The sequence below is a fragment of the Eleutherodactylus coqui genome, chromosome 3, assembly GCF_035609145.1.
Source record: "Eleutherodactylus coqui strain aEleCoq1 chromosome 3, aEleCoq1.hap1, whole genome shotgun sequence".
NCBI lineage: Eukaryota > Metazoa > Chordata > Amphibia > Anura > Eleutherodactylidae > Eleutherodactylus > Eleutherodactylus coqui.
In genome coordinates this window covers 79,314,728-79,333,830 of record NC_089839.1, presented here as the reverse complement: position 1 = coordinate 79,333,830, position 19,103 = coordinate 79,314,728, and the positions used below count along the sequence as shown (strand labels likewise).

General features: G+C 41.6%; 1 protein-coding gene across 1 annotated transcript in view; it reads left to right on the top strand.

The window, feature by feature from the left end:
* Positions 1-18,799, top strand: part of DTD1 (D-aminoacyl-tRNA deacylase 1) — a 102,588-nt gene extending 83,789 nt beyond the window's left edge. The window contains exons 5-6 of the mRNA XM_066595770.1: positions 15,410-15,586; positions 17,724-18,799. Coding sequence (XP_066451867.1) covers positions 15,410-15,565 — 156 coding nt within the window. The 3' untranslated portion in view covers positions 15,566-15,586; positions 17,724-18,799. The remainder of the gene's footprint in view (positions 1-15,409; positions 15,587-17,723) is intronic.
* Positions 18,800-19,103: the final 304 nt, after the last annotated feature.

The window sequence follows — 19,103 nt, the reverse complement described above, 5'->3', positions numbered from 1 at the left end:
TTGAAATAAAATTGAAAAGTCACCTATGCCGGCCGCTCCCCATCCAGCACTGCAGCATTCGTTCCCCCTCTGCACAGAACTTGGCTTCAATGGTGATTCTTCCATAGCTGGTGAAGCCTGTGAGTGTTCATGTGCATAATGAACAGCACATAACAGCCCGCCGCTTCTTCTGGGCAGCGATCGGGGCTGCAACGCTAGATGGGGTGTGACCGGGATAGGTGAGTATTACGTTTTGTGTCATTTTAAGGTCATTTAGCTATAGAAAAACCCCTTTAAGTATACAAAACAAAGAAAGTAAGTTGACAGTGTTCTAGCACAAATATGTTTCAGCTGGTAACAATAGAGTTCTCAAAATTGCTGTATTGGATGTCCAGTAGCCTACAGGTTTCCCCAGAAGTAGCTGGCGCCATCACTGTGTTAAATGACAAATGGATTGAGCCAGGAAAGAGAAAATGATTTCATGAGCTTGTATAGAAACCACATAGCCACCTTGAAGAACTTCTGCTTTACATTATATCATTAGCAGTGGAGATATATCTGTAAGCAAGAACCGTCTTACATATACATTACGGATGCGGTTTACATTAGGAATATGTACAAAATGATCCTATTATAAACCCTTGTAAGACAGTGACAAAAACCAGAGGCCAGGAGCTCTAGTGTGAGCCTTTGAAGTGTAGACACAACCCATTCCAATTGCATTGTGCAGCGTTCAGTAATTTAAGATAGACAAATAGAAACTCTAAAATAATTTTGAATAAAGACGTATTGAATAGATGCAAAACTTAATTTCTGGGCAGAAACCACGTGTTACATGATCCAACATGATCGGGCGGTTCAGGAGAATCTAACGAAGCATTAGGGTGCCTTTAGACCTGCCGTCAATGCTGCAGAACTCCCACAGCGGATTATTCTGCATACAGTCCACAGCAGTACAAGCCATGTAGATGAGATTTAAAAAATCTTTCCCACATAGGGCGGAAAACATCCACACAGAATCCGCACCATATGTGAAATACCTTGCAGATTCCAATTTTCTTAGAGAATTTCAACCCTTGAAATACAAAAATTGAAATCCACAGCAAAATCTGAACCTTTTAGGTGCAGCTATGGCCACTGCAGGTTTGCTGTTTATTTGCTGCGGAACATTTGCAGCAAATGCAGAGTGTGTGAAGGCACCCTTAAGGTGGCCATAGATGTATATAGGCCAAACTCGCTGATCATCAAAAGTGTATGGAAGCCTTTCGACTACTTCCCGACTTCTGATGTTGGGGAAGATGAGGATCGGCAGTTGGATTTCAATTTGCCAAATCTTTTTGGATACCCGTGCTACCAGAGGAGTCTGATGGCAGCTTTCGTCCCTCTCTACATTCAGAACACATACACACTTGGTCATGCGTGTTTCCAGGATTTCTTACTGTTCAGAGATGTTTTAGGGGGAAGAGTTTGATCCTTGCCCCCAGAGTTATAATATGCACTATTGTAAGGTGCAACTCCATTTTAAAACGAACCAATCTACATAACAAACCCCTAGAAAGTCATCCATATCCCAAGTCACCTGGACAAGAAATAATTGTAATGTCTAGCACTGTATGATGCAATCCAACCATATTGTCATATACAACGTGTATCATTTAAATCAAGCCATAAATATGCTATGCAGGCATTGCAAGTGGTTTCATAAAAAGCTTTAAAGGGGTTGTCCCGCGGCAGCAAGTGGGTCTATACACTTCTGTATGGCCATATTAATGCACTTTGTAATATACATTGTGCATTAATTATGAGCCATACAGAAGTTATAAAAAGTTTTATACTTACCTGCTCCGTTGCTGGCGTCCTCGTCTCCATGGTGCCGACTAATTTTCGCCCTCCGATGGCCAAATTAGCCGCGCTTGCGCAGTCCGGGTCTTCTGCAGTCTTCTATGGAGCCGCTCGTGCAAAATGCAGGCTCCGTGTAGCTCCGCCCCGTCACGTGCCGATTCCAGCCAATCAGGAGGCTGGAATCGGCAATGGACCGCACAGAAGAGCTGCGGTCCACGGAGACAGAGGATCCCGGCGGCCATCTTCAGCGGTAAGTATTGAAGTCACCGGAGCGCGGGGATTAAGGTAAGCGCTCCGGTAAGCTTTCTTTACCTCCCTGCATCGGGGTTGTCTCGCGCCGACCGGGGGGGGGGGTTGAAAAAAAAAAAAACCCGTTTCGGCGCGGGACAACCCCTTTAAGGAATGTAACTGCCTCAGATGAGTAGAGCTTAAACTCCCAGTCAGTCACTAATGAATATGGGTAATACATGTAGATCAGTCGAAAGCCAAATCTTTTGGTATGACTTATGGGACAAGACAGGGATGTCCCCATTCCCTGGTAGTCTTTGCTTTAGTTACGGGACCTTCTGAGAGAGAAAATATGGGCGAATCCAATAAAAAAAAGTTATAGCTCTAGGGATATGGCAATCCAAAAAGGTTTTTCTATGAAAAAATACTTTTATTGTGCAATATGAATTTATATCTGGTTTTGCCAGAAGCGTTATGATCCATAGGATGAAATGACCTATACCGTACGATGAGTGCAAAATAAGGTAATGGTTTAGGATCTCCAAGTGGTAAGTGCCGCAGCTTTTATTTCTTTGGTTGGAAGTATACTCATCCGATGTGTCAGCTGAACACCATCTGGACGCACATAGACCTGCTGTCCGCAAGTCCACTGTTTTAAAGAGGTAGTGCTGACTATTTCTACTAAATTCTATTGCTGGTTTTACTTGAATCAGAGTTAATTAATGAGTTATACTCTAGAAACCTTAAAAATGACACCATTTGACAAAAATACAAAAAGCTTATGGCTCTTGAAATCTGGGGAAGAAAAATCTAAAAAAAATTCTGCATCCTGAAAGCCAAAATAGGTAGCATCCTAATTAGAGATGAGCGAACGTACTCGGTAAGGCCGATTTCGCAGTCGAGCACCGCGATTTTCGAGTACTTCACTACTCGGGTGAAAAGATTCGGGGGGCGCCGTGGGTGAGCGGGGGGTTGCAGAGGGGAGTGGGGGGGGGAGAGAGAGAGAGCTCCCCCCTGTTCCGCACTGCTACCCCCCGCTCAACCACGCCACGCCCCCCGGCGACCCCCGAATCTTTTCACCCGAGTAGTGAAGTACTCGAAAATCGCGGTGCTCGATTGCGAAATTGTCCTTACCGAGTATGTTCACTCATCTCTAATCCTAATGCTATGTGTACCGCTGCGTTGGCCTTCCCTACAAATGTAAATTTAATTTGCTGTCCCCGTTTCAGGGGTGCATATATATATTATGGCTGCTTTAAAGGAAATGTAAATCTTTCCACAACTCCACGGTTGTAAAATGCATAACAAATTACCAGAAGGAAGCGGCACGTGTAATAATAATGCATTAAGGCAACCTGACATCTTTTATGCTCTAAATGGATTTCCGCATATAATTGATTGAGCCATTTTACTGTTACATTGTTTCCAGGCCGCCTTTGTTATTTTTCTTCCATCCAGGCACACTTCTGAACATGATAGAGTTTTGTATTGTAATGCCCCATTTACAGGGATAACCAAAAAGGCATTTTTCTTCTGTTTGGATCGAAGAAAGCTGCGCATATAATGTTCTTTGCTTTCCCATTGAGTGCATTTTAGATTTATTATTGATGGAAGATGGTTATTCTTAGTAAGATGTTAGAAAGCATTTCTTGGATGCATCGTATTGCTTTACCCATTGAATAAGCTCTTGAGAGCTAAACAATTTAAAGGGAATCTGTCAACGTGAGCCTGCTGTCCAAACTGCAGGCAGCATATTATAGAGCCGGAGGAGATGATCAAATGGCTAATTTACTGAAAATACATAGAATTGGTAAAATGGCCCATACTTAAAGACTATGTCCACTTTTGATCAGCAAACCATTTTCCACCTCATACGTTCCCAAGCTGCACACAAGGCTGCATTTTACACTTCCGCTTATATACCTATCAAGATTTTTCATTGAAAAGAAATAGATATAAAATTACATCAGACCTTTTGATCACCGTCAATTCCTCAATGCTCTCCCCAGTTATCAGTCTCACAAGTCTGTTTCTCGGAGTAACTTTTTATTCTGCCCTGTCCTTCAAGACAGTCTTCCAAGTCAAGTACTTGCCACCCCCTATTCAAAGATATCTCTCAAATCTATTCCTTCCTCAACTTTGAGTCAACGAAAATGTTTGTGCATTCGTTCATCATCTTTCGCCTACACTACTGCAACATCCTCCTCTGTGGCCTCCAATCCAACATTTCTGCACCCTTCCCATCCACCCTTAACCCTGCTGCGTAGTCTAATTCTCCCCTCATTTCGCCTCTGCCAGTCCCTTTATTGGATATCGATTGCCCAGCGAATACAGTTCAAAATATTAGCAATGACCTACAATGTTGTCCATATCCTGTCCCCTTCATACATATCTGACCTAATATCCCAAGACCTAACCACACGTGCTTCTGATCTTCACAAGACCACCTTCTTTGCTCTCCACATGTCTGCTCCTCACACAATCCTCTCCAACATTTGTAGATTGTAAACCCTCATGGGCCGGGTCATCTCTCCCTCTTTACAAATCTGTCAATCATTTAGTCAGATTTACTGTTTTATCCCCGGCCACTTAAATACTTAGGCTGTCCTATTTCTGCACTAACTTCTGATGTATCTCACCCTGTTTTCTAGGTGACTAATGGAATATCAATTAAGGCCTTTCTCATTAATTCCTTGCTCTCTTCATGATGCATGTCATGTTTTCATTTTATTACAGTTCTGTTTGCAAAAGCCCGTTGACAACTTCTTCACCCTAATGGGCATTAGCACTTTACAGTATAAATGAGTTTTTAAGCCAATAAAAATAAAACCTGATAAATGTATCATTATTTACGGTGGTATTTTACATTTTCACATTATAAACATTTTGAGCATGTGACGGATTTAGTGCTTATCTTCCATTTCCCATTAAAGATTCCTTTTACTATTTCTTGGTAAAGAACCTTTTGATCTCTTCTTGGAGAGAAATGTATTTAGTGAGAAGGACACAGTGGTATTTCAAAAACTGAAAACAGATCCACATGTTCCAAAGATGTCTGAACACATTTGAGAATATTGAGAGGAGAGGGATCTATCAAAACTGATGCAAATAAAGGTGGAGGCGTTATCCGTATTAACCGTTGTTCTCTTGAATTCTCAGAAGACCTTTAAAAATATGAGAGCTGGAATCTGATTTGTTGCTACGAGAAACTACTCCACTTTAACTTTGCAACATTTTGATACATTTCATTTATAGGATCAATGTATAAAACTGCAACAGACAAGTGAAGGCCCCAGGATCATACTGGCTAAGAAAGTGCAGCGAGGTGTGGTCACATAGGTGGTTCTGATGAGTCGGAGTAAGAAGCTGAATGCAGTCTGTAATTATCTACATCCAAGACATGGTGATTTATTTGGAAGAATAGTTATACCATTTGGTATGTCTTAAATGTGTTAATGTTGGGGGATCATCGCCTGGGCAAAGACCTTCTGAGCTCTGCTCGGATTTGTCCTCTTCTAGCGACGTTACAGCTTACCTGTGGGCCCATTTAACAACCAGATTGTTGCTATCACCGGGAAACTTTGTGGTGACCCACCAAAAGACTTCAAGGTGCAACTGAGTTTTTCAAGGCTCACCGTTCCCATCGGGATTCCAAAGGCTGAGGCCCGCAGCTCCCCCTCACCCGGTGACGTGAGTTATTGGTGGTATTTAATTCCTATTATTTTGGCATACTACTTTGATATATTCTTCTACTACATGTTGCCACCCATTAAAGCCTACTGCTTGACTGAAATGTAGCCTAAGGCAATGTTAGTGTTAAGGCATCAGAGACAACATTCATTTCAGAATGACGCTCTTGGGGCAATCGGGTCCTACTCCCAGGACCCCTGGCAAACGGCTGATTTCGCCGGAGAAAGGCATGGCCAGCCAAGAAATGTAGTGCGATGCCTAATTTTTTGCGGGACATCCTGTATTTTGCGTTGGTACCATGTTGGAATACATACGACTATTTGATCGCTTTTTATTGCATTTTCTTTTTTGGAGACTGGGTGACCAAAAAAAAGCGTTTCTGGTGTTTTTATTTTTTCTGCCTCTCATCATGCTGGGTAAATGATGCGTTATCTTTTATGGACGCAGCAATACCAAATATGTATTTTTGTCTTAGATTCTTTTATTATAGTTACGGCAAAAGGGGTGCTTTTTAAATTTTTATAACTTTTTTTTCTTTAATAATTAGTAAAACTTTATTGATCTTATTTTTACTTATTTTTTTCAGTCCCCAGAGGGGGCAACAACTTGTGATGCTTTGATCCCTCCTGCAGTAGGAAATAATGCCAAAGCATTACATCATACTGCGATCGGGCAGGCAGGCAGTCTATCGAGCTACCCCATGGGCATGGCTTAAAAGGCATTCTGCCATGACAGCCCTGGGGCCTTTCAGAAGGCCCTCGGCTGCCATGACACCTGCACGGCTCCCCGTGATCTCATCGCAAAGGGCCATACGGGACCCCCGAACACCGTTCAGAGAATTTAAATGCTGCTGTCACAGTGGCATTTAAAGGGTTAATTGCTCCGATGAGCTGTGCGGCTAATTGTAGCTGTTGCCGCCGGGTGTGGGCTGTAAGAAACAGCTGGCAGCCGCGAATTTATAAAAGATCAATCAGCGATCTCCCTCCATACACACCCCGACGCTGCAGGCTGTCAAACGGCGTGTCGGCGGTCGTTAAGGTGTTAAAGATCTTTTTTTTTTCACATAGAGAAGCATGATTACTGGCACTAAATTCCCATTTGCATGGGAGATTCAGACTATCTGCACATTTAATTTCAGCTCTTGATTACGTGGGAGTAGAGAAGCAGAAATGCATGTTTAAAATTGATTAAAGTACAAGAATATATATATATATATATATATATATATATATATATATATATATATATATATATATATATAATGAGGATAAAAGGGCATTGGTCATCAGCTAAGCTACAAGGATACATCATGTAGACTCGTCGTTGGATGCCATGCATTACTCTTCAGAAGTAATTCAAAGTCACTTTTGAGATGTTGATATATTCTCTGTTAAATAATAGACATGCTTGAACAAATATACCTGTAATGATGGAAATGGGTTTGGAAAATTGTACATTTGAAGACTATTATAAAAACTGAGAAAGGCGTCCTAGAAATGGGGTTACAAATGAGTTGAGTGCACTAGAAAAACTCTACATGTGATAACAGGTAAGTAAAGTTTTAGCTGAAGGCAAATCGATAGTAATGTTTTAGATGTGGATTTAGCAGCGATATGACTTCATTATACAAACTAAGTGCAGTAATGTAAATTCTTTGCCTTGCTTATGTCGCTCTGATTTTGTGCTTAACCCTTTCCAATCCACTGTCTGACGTCTGAAGACATTATGATTTAAGGCTGTACAGCTCCGATGTTGGCAGACATCCGTCGGGGTTCTTTTACTGTATATTGCTAGCCTTTCTGCTGTCAGAGCCTATCCAAAGTGTCACCTCATGCAGTACTGGCTTTAGCCAGCAGATAGCGCCGTTATATAACAGCAGAAAAAGTAATCCCCCTAGTAAAACCATGATACAAATTGGATTGGAAAGGGTTAATCTTTTGTTATATCCCATAACCAGTCACTGGAAATAGGAAACTTGACAGCTTTAAAATGATATCTCATAAAAAAGTACTAGGACAGTCCTTGTTTCCTACATCAGCCTACTGTACAGTGCCAGGTGGGAATGTGACACTTCCTAGAATGTAATTCGCTAGAAACAATAAACCATACAGGCATTGAGCTATCAAAGAATCCTGGGGAAATTCAGCTCTGAAGCTTGCAGAATTTACAGTAAATCCAGCTCAGGGCTTAATTTCAGACTGTTGCTTAAGATTGGTAATGCAGTTACAAAGTTTTATTAATTTTGATATAGACTAGTGTAACTGGGAAATCCAACCTTAAGGGATCTATATCTGACATATCTCGATATGTTGTAGATGGGTATCAGGTCACATCCAAGACCCAATGATGTCTGTGAACCTGGCCATGCCCAACAAATAGGGTTCTGCAATGCTCCATAGAAAAAATATCTCTCTGAAAGGCCTCCTGCACACGGGCGTATTTGCATTGTGGAGTCCGCATGCGCGACGAAGTGCAGCCCGGCACATCTGCAGCGTGTGCAGAAGCCGCCAAACAGGTAAGCTGGGGGCATCGGGTTGAACTCCGCTGCAGGAATCCCACATGCGGGGTCTGACCCGCTCGTGTGCAGGAGGCCTTATTGAAAATCTTTGAGAGAACAATCTGGCATGCAATGTTGTTAGGACCAGCCAGTTTTTGTTTTTTCATACCCACCTTTGAAGAGCCACAACGTTTTTATTTCTCCGTGAACCTAGCTGCATCAGCACTTGTTGTTTGCTGTATGACCTGTATTTTTAATGATAGTATTTGATGCGCCATTTAACATGCTGAAAAACTTTTTAAAAAAAGGTTTTAAGTAGGGTGAAATAGGAAAAACTTTGCAATTGATTTTGTTTTTATGGCATTCACAGTGTAATAAAAAATTGCATGTTCGCTTTATTCTGCTATTTGGTATGATTACAGCGATACCAAAGTTATAAAAAAATTTTTAAAAAATATCCTACTTTAAAAAATCTTTCTATTTGCTTTGTCGCCATATTCAAATAACAAATGTTTTATTTTTCTCTTGATGGCGTCACATTTTGAGGTACATGGGACTTTTTGGATCACTTTTTATTCTTTTTGGGTCAATAGAAGTTTGACATAACCTTTTTAGCAAATTGTAATTGAATTCAATGTTTTGCATAGAACGACAGGTATGTGGTGAAATCAAGATAGACATCTGATCACACCACTGTCTGTGTGACAAGTGCAACGTGTGTGTGTGTGTGTGTGTGTGTGTGTGTGTATTTGCAGTTATGAGAAGACCTAACTACTTCCTTTCTGAATTCTATGATTTTATGTATCAAGCATAACCAAATAATCGTCCTTTAGAAGGGCTTAAAATTAGGTAAATATTTACAACACATGAAAAATTATACCTTGCCATTATTTATTTTACCGAAACTATGCCAAAATGCAGAAGCAGAATGTGAAAAATTAAGTACACCCCATGAAACAATAGCTTGTAGAACGACCTTTAACGGCAATAACTTAGAGTATCACTCACTGTATGACTTTATCAGACTCTCACAAAATTCTGAAGGAGTTTTGGTCCACTCTCTTCTACAACAATTGTAGGCATTTGTTTATGCACAACTGTTTTAAGGTCCAACCAGAGCATTTCAGTTTGCGTTGAGGTCTGAACTTTGCCATGGCCATTGTAATACCTTGATTCTTTTTCAGCCATTTTGATGTAAATTTGCTACTGTGCTTGGGGTCATTATCCTGGTAATGACCCAGTTTTAGCCAAGCTTTAGATTTTGGATAGATGTCTTTACATTTGACTCTAGAATTCCTTAGTATACAGAAGAGTTCATGGTGGACTCAAAGACTCTAAAGTGCCCAGGTCCTGTCGCTGCAAACGAGTCCAAATCATCAACTCTCCACCACTGTGCTTGACAGTTGGCATGAGGGGTTTGTGCTGATATGCTGTGTGTGGTGCCAGGCATTATGGCCATACAACTCCATTTTGGTCTCATCTGTTCAAAGGACATTGTTCCAGAAGGCTTTTTAGAAGGCAGAGGCTTTCTCTGGCAACCCTTTCAAACAAGCCATACTTGCTGTACTGTCATGAACTTCAACATTTTACATGTTTAGACCTTTAGAGTCTGAGATGTAGCTCCTGAGTTCTTTGCAATTTCTCTAAGTTTTGCATGGTCTGACGTTGGAGTAACTTGTTGGGACATCCACTCCTGGGAAAATTGTCACTTGTCTTGTGTTCCACTTTTAACTAATCTTTCTCAATGTAAAATGTTGTACTCCAAACTGTTTTGAAATGGCCTTATAACTCTTTCCAGATTGATGGATAACAATAATTGCTTTTCTAAAATCATTGCTGATGCCTTTCCTCCTCCTTGGCATTGTGTTAACACACTCCTGAATGCACCAAACCAGCAAACTGCTAAAACTTCTGCTTTTACCGAGGTAGTCATGCTTGCTGATGATCAGTTAAAGTCGTTTGATTAGCACCACTTACAGTGTGTGCAAAATTAAGTGTACACTTAATTTTGCACACACTGCTTCTACATTTTTCTTAAATAATGACACGTGTAATTTGGCGTCGTTTCCTGATATGTATAACAAATTCTATTCAAAGAGGGTGTACTTAGTTTCTACTAATACAAATTATATATATTATTCTTGTTTTTGCCAAATGAGCTAGTTAGGAAACACCCGTGCTCTTAAAACAGGGATCTGGACTACTAGACCTTTTGGTAACATGATCTTCTAAGATGCCTCTGTTAAATCATAGACTGATGGTTATGTTTGACTTTGGGAATAGGTTGGGGACAACGCCTTTCTTTGAAGGCACAGGCATTGCTTTTATAGAAGGGATTACCCCCAAAAAATATTTTATGTACCTGATAAAGGTAATGTTTTAGGTTTCACAGTTTGTCAGTGAATATGTTAACCCTCTGGGGAACAAAATAAGTTTTTGTAATTTTTCAGTGAATTGATTGATGGATTTCCCCTTTTAAGTTTCCCTTTATTTAATCCATAAACACATATCTTCAGGAATTTGGAAGCATGTAACTGAACTAGAGCTGTGTTTCTGACTTGCTCTGTAGTATCACCAAGCATATCTACACTTTCAGATGACTACTTTTTTTTAGCTAGGATGCCTTACTTCATTTAAGACCTGTCACAAGGTTAACAGGATAGTTGGAAATTAGTTTTAAAGTACAAGCTTCGCTTAACCCCTTGAGTGGCGGGTTTCCTACCACCCTGTCGTGCCCACCAGGGCAGGTTTTTTAAAATGGTCTAATCATTGAATTTCAACTAATTTTGCAGTTGCGTCTCAAGAGCCATAACTTTTTCATTTTTCCATTGACATGGCATATAAAGGCTTGTTTTTTGCGGGACAAGTTGTGATTTTTTAAACGGGGGAGGAAAAAAAGAAATGGGGAAAAAAGAAAAAAGGGGCCATGTCATTAAGGGGTTAAATGTATTAACTTTCTTCTCTGGGTCATTACGATGCATGGATACCACATGTGTGATTGTATTTTTGATTTTTTACAAACTAAAGGGAGACAAGTGTTTTTATTATTTTTTTTTATAATTTAACTTTTTTTTTTTTTTTTTTTTGTCCCTTTAGGGGACTTCCACAGGGACCCATCAGGACCCCCTGATCACATTCCGGGGGTCCGATGGTGACAGCCCATTACATGCTGCAGTCACATAGACTGCAGCATGTACAGGGTTAACACAGCAGAGATCGGAGGTTTTCTCTGATCTCTGCTGTAAGAGCAGGTACCTAGCTGTCCTCTCACAGCCAAGCACCAAGCTCTCCCTGCCACAGAGACCATCGGCTTGCTTCTGACAAGCCGATGGTCTCTATGGCAACCTGTAAACAAAGCAGGAGATTGCCGGCATATCGGCAATATCTTCTTCTGGTTTTTCAAAGCCCTTGCTTTGTTCTCTGTGGGACTGTGCAGGCAGAGCACACTGTCACAGCTTGTGGCATTGTGCTCTGCAGCTCCCATAGTGATACATAGCCCGGAAATCTTCCGGGCTATGTTGCTATGAGCAGTGGAGCTCCTCCCGGAAATTTTCCGGTCGTGCCACTCAAGGGGTTAATGAGTATTTACATTCCAAAACATGAAAATTGCGAAATATTAGTGGTAGTCAGAGAAAAGGTAATTTATATTATTTTTTAGTCGCAGACTGCTTGACCTGGAAAACACTTCTCCAAGCCAGATTGGTATGTTTTTGGGCTGCTGTAGTTTGTCTGCAGGGTTAGTTTACATTCCTACAGTAGTTTTGATCTTGTAGCTTCTAACTAGGTACATAGTTTTCACACAGGTGCATTCTTCATTTTAAAGGGGTTTCGAATTATAAACTACTAGCGTACCCGTCGCGCGTTGCTGCGAAGACAGACATACATACATACATTCGTTTTTATATATCTAGATGACGGCAGCAGCGACCACTGAGGTTTTGTAGGCCGCTGCTTCCCCCTTGCAGGCTGAATAAAATAGCCGTTGTGTGGAACATCCAATTTATCCGTCTGCTGTGGCTTCTTGGGAAGATAGCCTAGTACATGTTTGCCCACTTCCAACTCCAATGGAGACTGACTGTAAATGGCTGGCGTGCTCTAGTATTTATGGTTCCAAGCTGTACGTGTCATTGCATACAGTCTGTCTATCTATCTATCTATCTATCTATCTATCTATCTATCTATCTATCTATCTATCTATCTATCTATCTATCTGGGTTATTGCATACAGTCTATCTATCTATCTATCTATCTATGACATCAGGAAATGAGAGAATTAGATTCCGTACGTAAAATTTGAACGCTAATTCTTTGGCGCTTTGAATTGAATAATCGAGTTGGGACCCATTAACTTTTCCTATTTATGACATAATCAATGCTCGTGCCAAATTTTAAGTTTCTATGACATTGGGAAGTGAGAGAATTAAGTTGGGATGAGACATAAGGCCTTGCCCATAAGCATTCCCCAACCTCCAAGAACTGAACCTACCTACCTGAATGAGATTTTGTAGGCCGCTGCTTCCCCCTTGCGGGCTGAATAAAATAGCCGTTGGGTGGAACATACAATTTATCCGGCTGCTGTGGCTTCTTAGGAAGATATCCTAGTACTTGTTTACCCACTTCCAACTCCAATGGTAATTGGCTGGCGTGCTCTAGTGGTTCCAAGCTGTACGTGTCATAATACAGCCTTAATGACATCACAATGCAGCTTTATAGAACATGTTGGGGCATGTTCAAGGGCGTCCGATGTTGATGACATCAGTGATGACATCACAATAGCAGGTGGCTTACTTATTCGATCTACGTGGGGGGGGGGGGCGTAACTTTCGACGACGCTCGCGCGCCATTTATCGTAGGATATTTGTACTATGCCTATAATCTTCCCAGGAGTGTACTCAACAACTTCCCAAAGTTTCATGGCGATCGGATGAATGGTGTAGTAGCGCATAAAGGACAAACACGCACGCACGCAGACAGACATACATTCAATTTTATATATATAGACTAGCGTTCCCGTCGCGCGTTGCTGCGAAGACAGACATACATACATACATTTGTTTTTATATATCTAAATGACGGCAGCAGCGACCACTGAGGTTTTGTAGGCCGCTGCTTCCCCCTTGCAGGCTGAATAAAATAGCCGTTGTGTGGAACATACAATTTATCCGGCTGCTGTGGCTTCTTGGGAAGATAGCCTAGTACATGTTTGCCCACTTCCAACTCCAATGGAGACTGACTGTAAATGGCTGGCGTGCTCTAGTATTTATGGTTTCAAGCTGTACGTGTCATTGCATACAGTCTATCTATCTATCTATCTATCTATCTATGACATCAGGAAATGAGAGAATTAGATCGTGTCATAATAGAGCCTTAATGACATCACAATGCAGCTTATGAGAACATGTTGGGGCATGTTCGCGCGTTGCTGCGAAGACAGACATACATACATACTACGTTTTTATATATCTAGATGACGGCAGCAGCGACCACTGAGGTTTACCGCTGGGGTATGTCACTCTTATTACTAATGGGGGGAGTGTCACTATTATTACTGCTGTGGGATGTCACTATTATCGCTGGGGTGAAGGTGTCACTATTACCGCTGGGGTATGTGTACATGTGGCAGAAATGGGCAGGGCTCTTTCAGAATAGACCGGGTGCAGATTTTGACTGCTTTTTAGATGCGGAAATGCTGCAGAATTTTCCACAGAAATCTCCGCTGAGCACATTCTGCAGTATTTCTGCGTCCAAAAAGCAGTCAGAATCTGCACCCGGTCTATTCTGAAACAGCCTTGTCCTTTTTAGAACGACGGGGGTAAAATCATACGTTGTGATAAGCCCCGCCCCCTGACGTGTTGGCACTTTGCGATACATAAGTGGGTTTTGGGTTGTAGTTTGGGCACTCGGTCCCTAAAAGGTTCGCCATCACTGGCCTAGTACATGTTTGCCCACTTCCAACTTCAATGGAGACTGACTGTAAATGGCTGGCGTGCTCTAGTATTTATGGTTTCAAGCTGTACGTGTCATTGCATACAGTCTATCTATCTATCTATCTATCTATCTATCTATCTATCTATCTATCAGGGTTATTGCATACAGTCTATCTATCTATCTATCTATCTATCTATCTATCTATCTATCTATCTATCTATCTAGGTTATTGCATACAGTCTATCTATCTATCTATCTATCTATCTATCTATCTATCTATCTATCTATCTATCTATGACATCAGGAAATGAGAGAATTAGATTTTGTAGGCCGCTGCTTCCCCCTTGCGGGCTGAATAAAATAGCCGTTGGGTGGAACATACAATTTATCCGGCTGCTGTGGCTTCTTAGGAAGATATCCTAGTACTTGTTTACCCACTTCCAACTCCAATGGTAATTGGCTGGCGTGCTCTAGTGGTTCCAAGCTGTACGTGTCATAATAGAGCCTTAATGACATCACAATGCAGCTTTATAGAACATGTTGGGGCATGTTCAAGGGCGTCCGATGTTGATGACATCAGTGATGACATCACAATAGCAGGTGGCTTACTTATTCGATCTACGTGGGGGGGGGGGGCGTAACTTTCGACGACGCTCGCGCGCCATTTATCGTAGGATATTTGTACTATGCCTATAATCTTCCCAGGAGTGTACTCAACAACTTCCCAAAGTTTCATGGCGATCGGATGAATGGTGTAGTAGCGCATAAAGGACAAACACGCACGCACGCAGACAGACATACATTCAATTTTATATATATAGATTCATAGCCTATTCAAAGGATAGGCCGTCAACAGTACATTGGCAGAGGTCTGTCAACTGGGAACCCTGCTAATCAGTTCTCTTAGCTGGCGCGATTATATACCAAGCTGATTACTGCAGGAAGCAAACTACTACTTTTCCACTGCAGTGGCCTGACTTGGTGTTACATGCAGAGTTCCCATTGAAGTGAATGAGAACTTTGCCTGCAATACCAAACCTGACCAGTGCAGTGGAAATGGAGCTGTCTGCTACCTGTAGAAATCAATGCAGTGCACAAGCACACTGGCCTGACGAACAGCTGATCAGAGAGGGAACTGAGTGACGGACCCTTGTCAATCTACTATTGATGGCCTATCTTGCGGATTTGTCATAAATAGTTTACAACCGGACAACCCTTTAAGACTTTTCTTTCACTCCTACACAGTTGGCGAAACTTGAAAAACAACAACAAAGAAAGGAGAAGACAAGAACCAAAGGGCCGTCAGAGTCCAGTCGAGAGAAAAGTGTCCCTCGAAGTAAAGATGATCCCAGCGCAAGCAGTGGAGCAGAAGGTGATGTGTCCTCTGAAAGAGAGCCATAGGATTTGTGGGGGGAGCAGCAGGTAAAACACCAGATCTCTACTAACACCTGGATGTATATTGTATTTCATAACTGAACCAATGTTTTGGTGCATGTCTGCATCATGTGTGTATAAGGAATCGTTGGCAAAAAAAAATTGCATAACGCTCGGGAGAAAATAGCGTGAATGGATGATTTCCAGCTATTAAATCTTGAACTTAAAGGGGTTGTCCCGCGAAAGCAAGTGGGGGTATACACTTCTGTATGGCCATATTAATGCACTTTGTAATGTACATTGTGCATTAATTATGAGCCATACAGAAGTTATTCACTTACCTGTTCCGTTGCTAGCGTCCCCGTCTCCATGGTGCCGTCTAATTTTCAGCGTCTAATCGCCGGATTAAACGCGCTTGCGCAGTCCGGTCTTCTTCTTTTCTGAATGGGGCCGCTCGTGCCGGAGAGCGGCTCCTCGTAGCTCCGCCCCGTCACGTGCCGATTCCAGCCAATCAGGAGGCTGGAATCGGCAATGGACCGCACAGAAGACCTGCGGTCCACCGAGGGTGAAGATCCCGGCGGCCATCTTCACCAGGTAAGTAAGAAGTCACTGGAGCGCGGGGATTCAGGTAAGCACTATCCGGTTTTCTTTTTTAACCCCTGCATCGGGTTTGTCTTGCGCCGAACGGGGGGGCTATTGAAAAAAAAAAAAACCCGTTTCGGCGCGGGACAACCCCTTTAATTAGCAGTGAAATTTCCCATTCACATGATCGGGTGATGTGTGGTGCGTGTTATCCAGCTCCCATGGGAGTCTATGGAAACTACTGCGCATCATGCACCAAGGATAGCTCAGGTCCCATCTTTTCTTGCAGCACGGACCTTAGATGCGAGCTTTGCAGTCACATGTTCTATCTTTGTTAGGTGTGAGCTTTTTGCGCGTCTAAAATTCCTTTATGTGAACGTTTTTAAATAGGAAACCATTGGTTCTATTGGGCCCAATGACCACAGGCCGACCTGATTTGTGGAAGATCCGCAAATCAAGCCGCCCATAGGAAAGCATGGGCGTCCGCACATGAATTAAAGCATGCAAATTTGTTTTACGGATCTGTTGGTCCGGAAAACAAATCACAGCATGATCTTTTTCAGTGCGGTTCCCGCATTGACAGCTTCCGTTGAAGTCCATGGAAGCCATCCGATCCGTTGCCCACGCATTCCGCGGGAAAGCAGGAGTTTAAAAAATCGGCTGCGGGCAGGGTCAGATTCTGCTGTAGGCTCCCGAACCACCCGTGGACATCAGGCCTTAGATGGGATATTTTCACACACCTATACTTCGCTAAAACCACGCTCGTGTGAACGAGCCCTAAAACTGTTTATCCTATTCAATTAAATAATCACGAAAAAATGTCGGCGCACGAAATTAGACAGAATAGACTGGTGAGAAATGGAGGTCATAGTAAGAGAAGACCAGCATGTCAAACACATTTTTTGGGGGGGAAACTTTAAAGTTTATGTGCTTTTTTAAAGTAAATACATGAAACCTGTGAGGGTTAAGGCATGATGCCATCTGAAAAAAAAAACACATTAGGGTAGATTTACCATTGGTGATCTAGGATACATGATGTAAGGTGTCAATAAAAATAGTGCAGATTGCACTAAATTGTTTAAACTAATCCACACACTGTAACAAATTCGACACAGCTCTCACATTAGACACATTTCTTGTACGTGGGGCACTTCATAGCCGCAATATGTTTGCAAAAACATTTTTTTTGCAATTTTTGATTCATTTTGTTAAGTTCTAGCAATGCCCCTTTTTCTTGCTTACCATAGCTGGTGCAGTGAAACAATCCCATTAACTGCCAGTCAGATGAGTGCTTGGTTGAGAATTATCTCCACCTACTCTAATATTTGTCCCATTTTGAATACCATTTCATACTTTCAATGAATTATGAAATTCATCTACTCCCATATTACCACACACGGTTTTGATAAGTCATTCTTCATGATAGTGATAATAATGGACTTGTTAATGTGCAGAGTAAACCAGAAAATATAGGGAAGTATAAAAAAAAAGCTTCAGTAGGTCTAGTACCTTCTTATTGATCATGCAAACTAAATATTTTCTTAAGATGTTTTAATCACTTTTTTGTGACCTTTTCAATATCATATTTGTGTTTCTCTTCCAGGAGTCCAACAACCTGGAGAATATTTCCTTAGGGACCAAAGCATTGGTGTTCTTATGGAATACAGCACAGTATATGCAATATCTGTCATTTGTGCATGCTGTCTTTGTAGAGACTGTACATATAGAAGTTTGTTATGTCCGTTGCAGTCTTTTAGGTGTGTTATCTGCTTAGTCAGTTGTGCTCAACTACATTGTGTCCTCCGAAATGAGCAGTGGACCTTCCTTGATCCACTCCTAAACATTTAGATGTTTCTGTCTGTGAAGGACAATCACCATTTATGATGCAGCTCCAAGGACAGCATGCTCCACTGTTGGAAATATGACTGCTGGAAACCCTGACAATGCTGCTGGGGTCCTTACATTAACAACTGATTACGGCAATCCTCCAGTGATCCGCTATAGGTGAAGTTGCCAGTGTGTCCACATTTTCTGCAGGGAAAATGTATAGTTACGCAGCATGCACTGTAGTCATTAGGCTACCATATACTATATTAGTTGTACCATGTCTTCCACTTTTTGTAGGGGGTCTTCTATTTAAGACCAACTTTTTCCCATTAAAAATCTAAAAAAAATAAAAAACATAATTCGTATCACCAAATTCATAAAAGTCTGAACCTTTAAACTATTGCAATATGTATCCCACATAGAGAGCCCCATAAAAAATACACTGTACACAATAACATTGCTCGTTTTTGGTCATACCGCCACCCAACAAAATGTGATAGAAAGCAATCAAAAAGTCATATGTACCCCAAAATGGTATCAATAAAACTACAGCTCTCCAAACAAGCAAACAACCCTTCACACTGACAAAAAAAAAGTTATGAGTCTCAGAAAAGGGCAGCAAAGTAATTTCATAATTTTTTTTTAACTTTCAAAAGTAATACCAAATTTATATTAGCTTGATTTTTGTAGTATTATCGTACTTATACGGACCCACAGAATAACGCTGACACGTCATTTTTACCATATCAAGAACATCAGAAAAATGAAACCCAATAATCAATGGTTCAACTGCATTTTTTCCTATTTCACCCCATTTAAAAACATGCAAAAGGTTTTCAGTACATTACATTAAGGCCTCATGTCCACGGGCAAAATAAGAATTAAAATCCGCAGCAGATTTTAACTCTTCTGCCCGCGGATCCGCATCCAATAGGGATGCATTGACCACCCGCGGGTAGATAAATACCCGCGGATGGTCAATAAAAGGGATTTTAAAAAAAATGGAGCATGAAAAAATCCGGACCATGCTCCATTTTCATGCGGGTCTCCCGCGGGGACGGCTCCCGCGGGCTTCTATTGAAGCCTATGGAAGCCGTCCGGATCCGCGGGAGACAAAAATCAGAGTTTACTCACACGCTCCGGTTCTTCTCTTCTC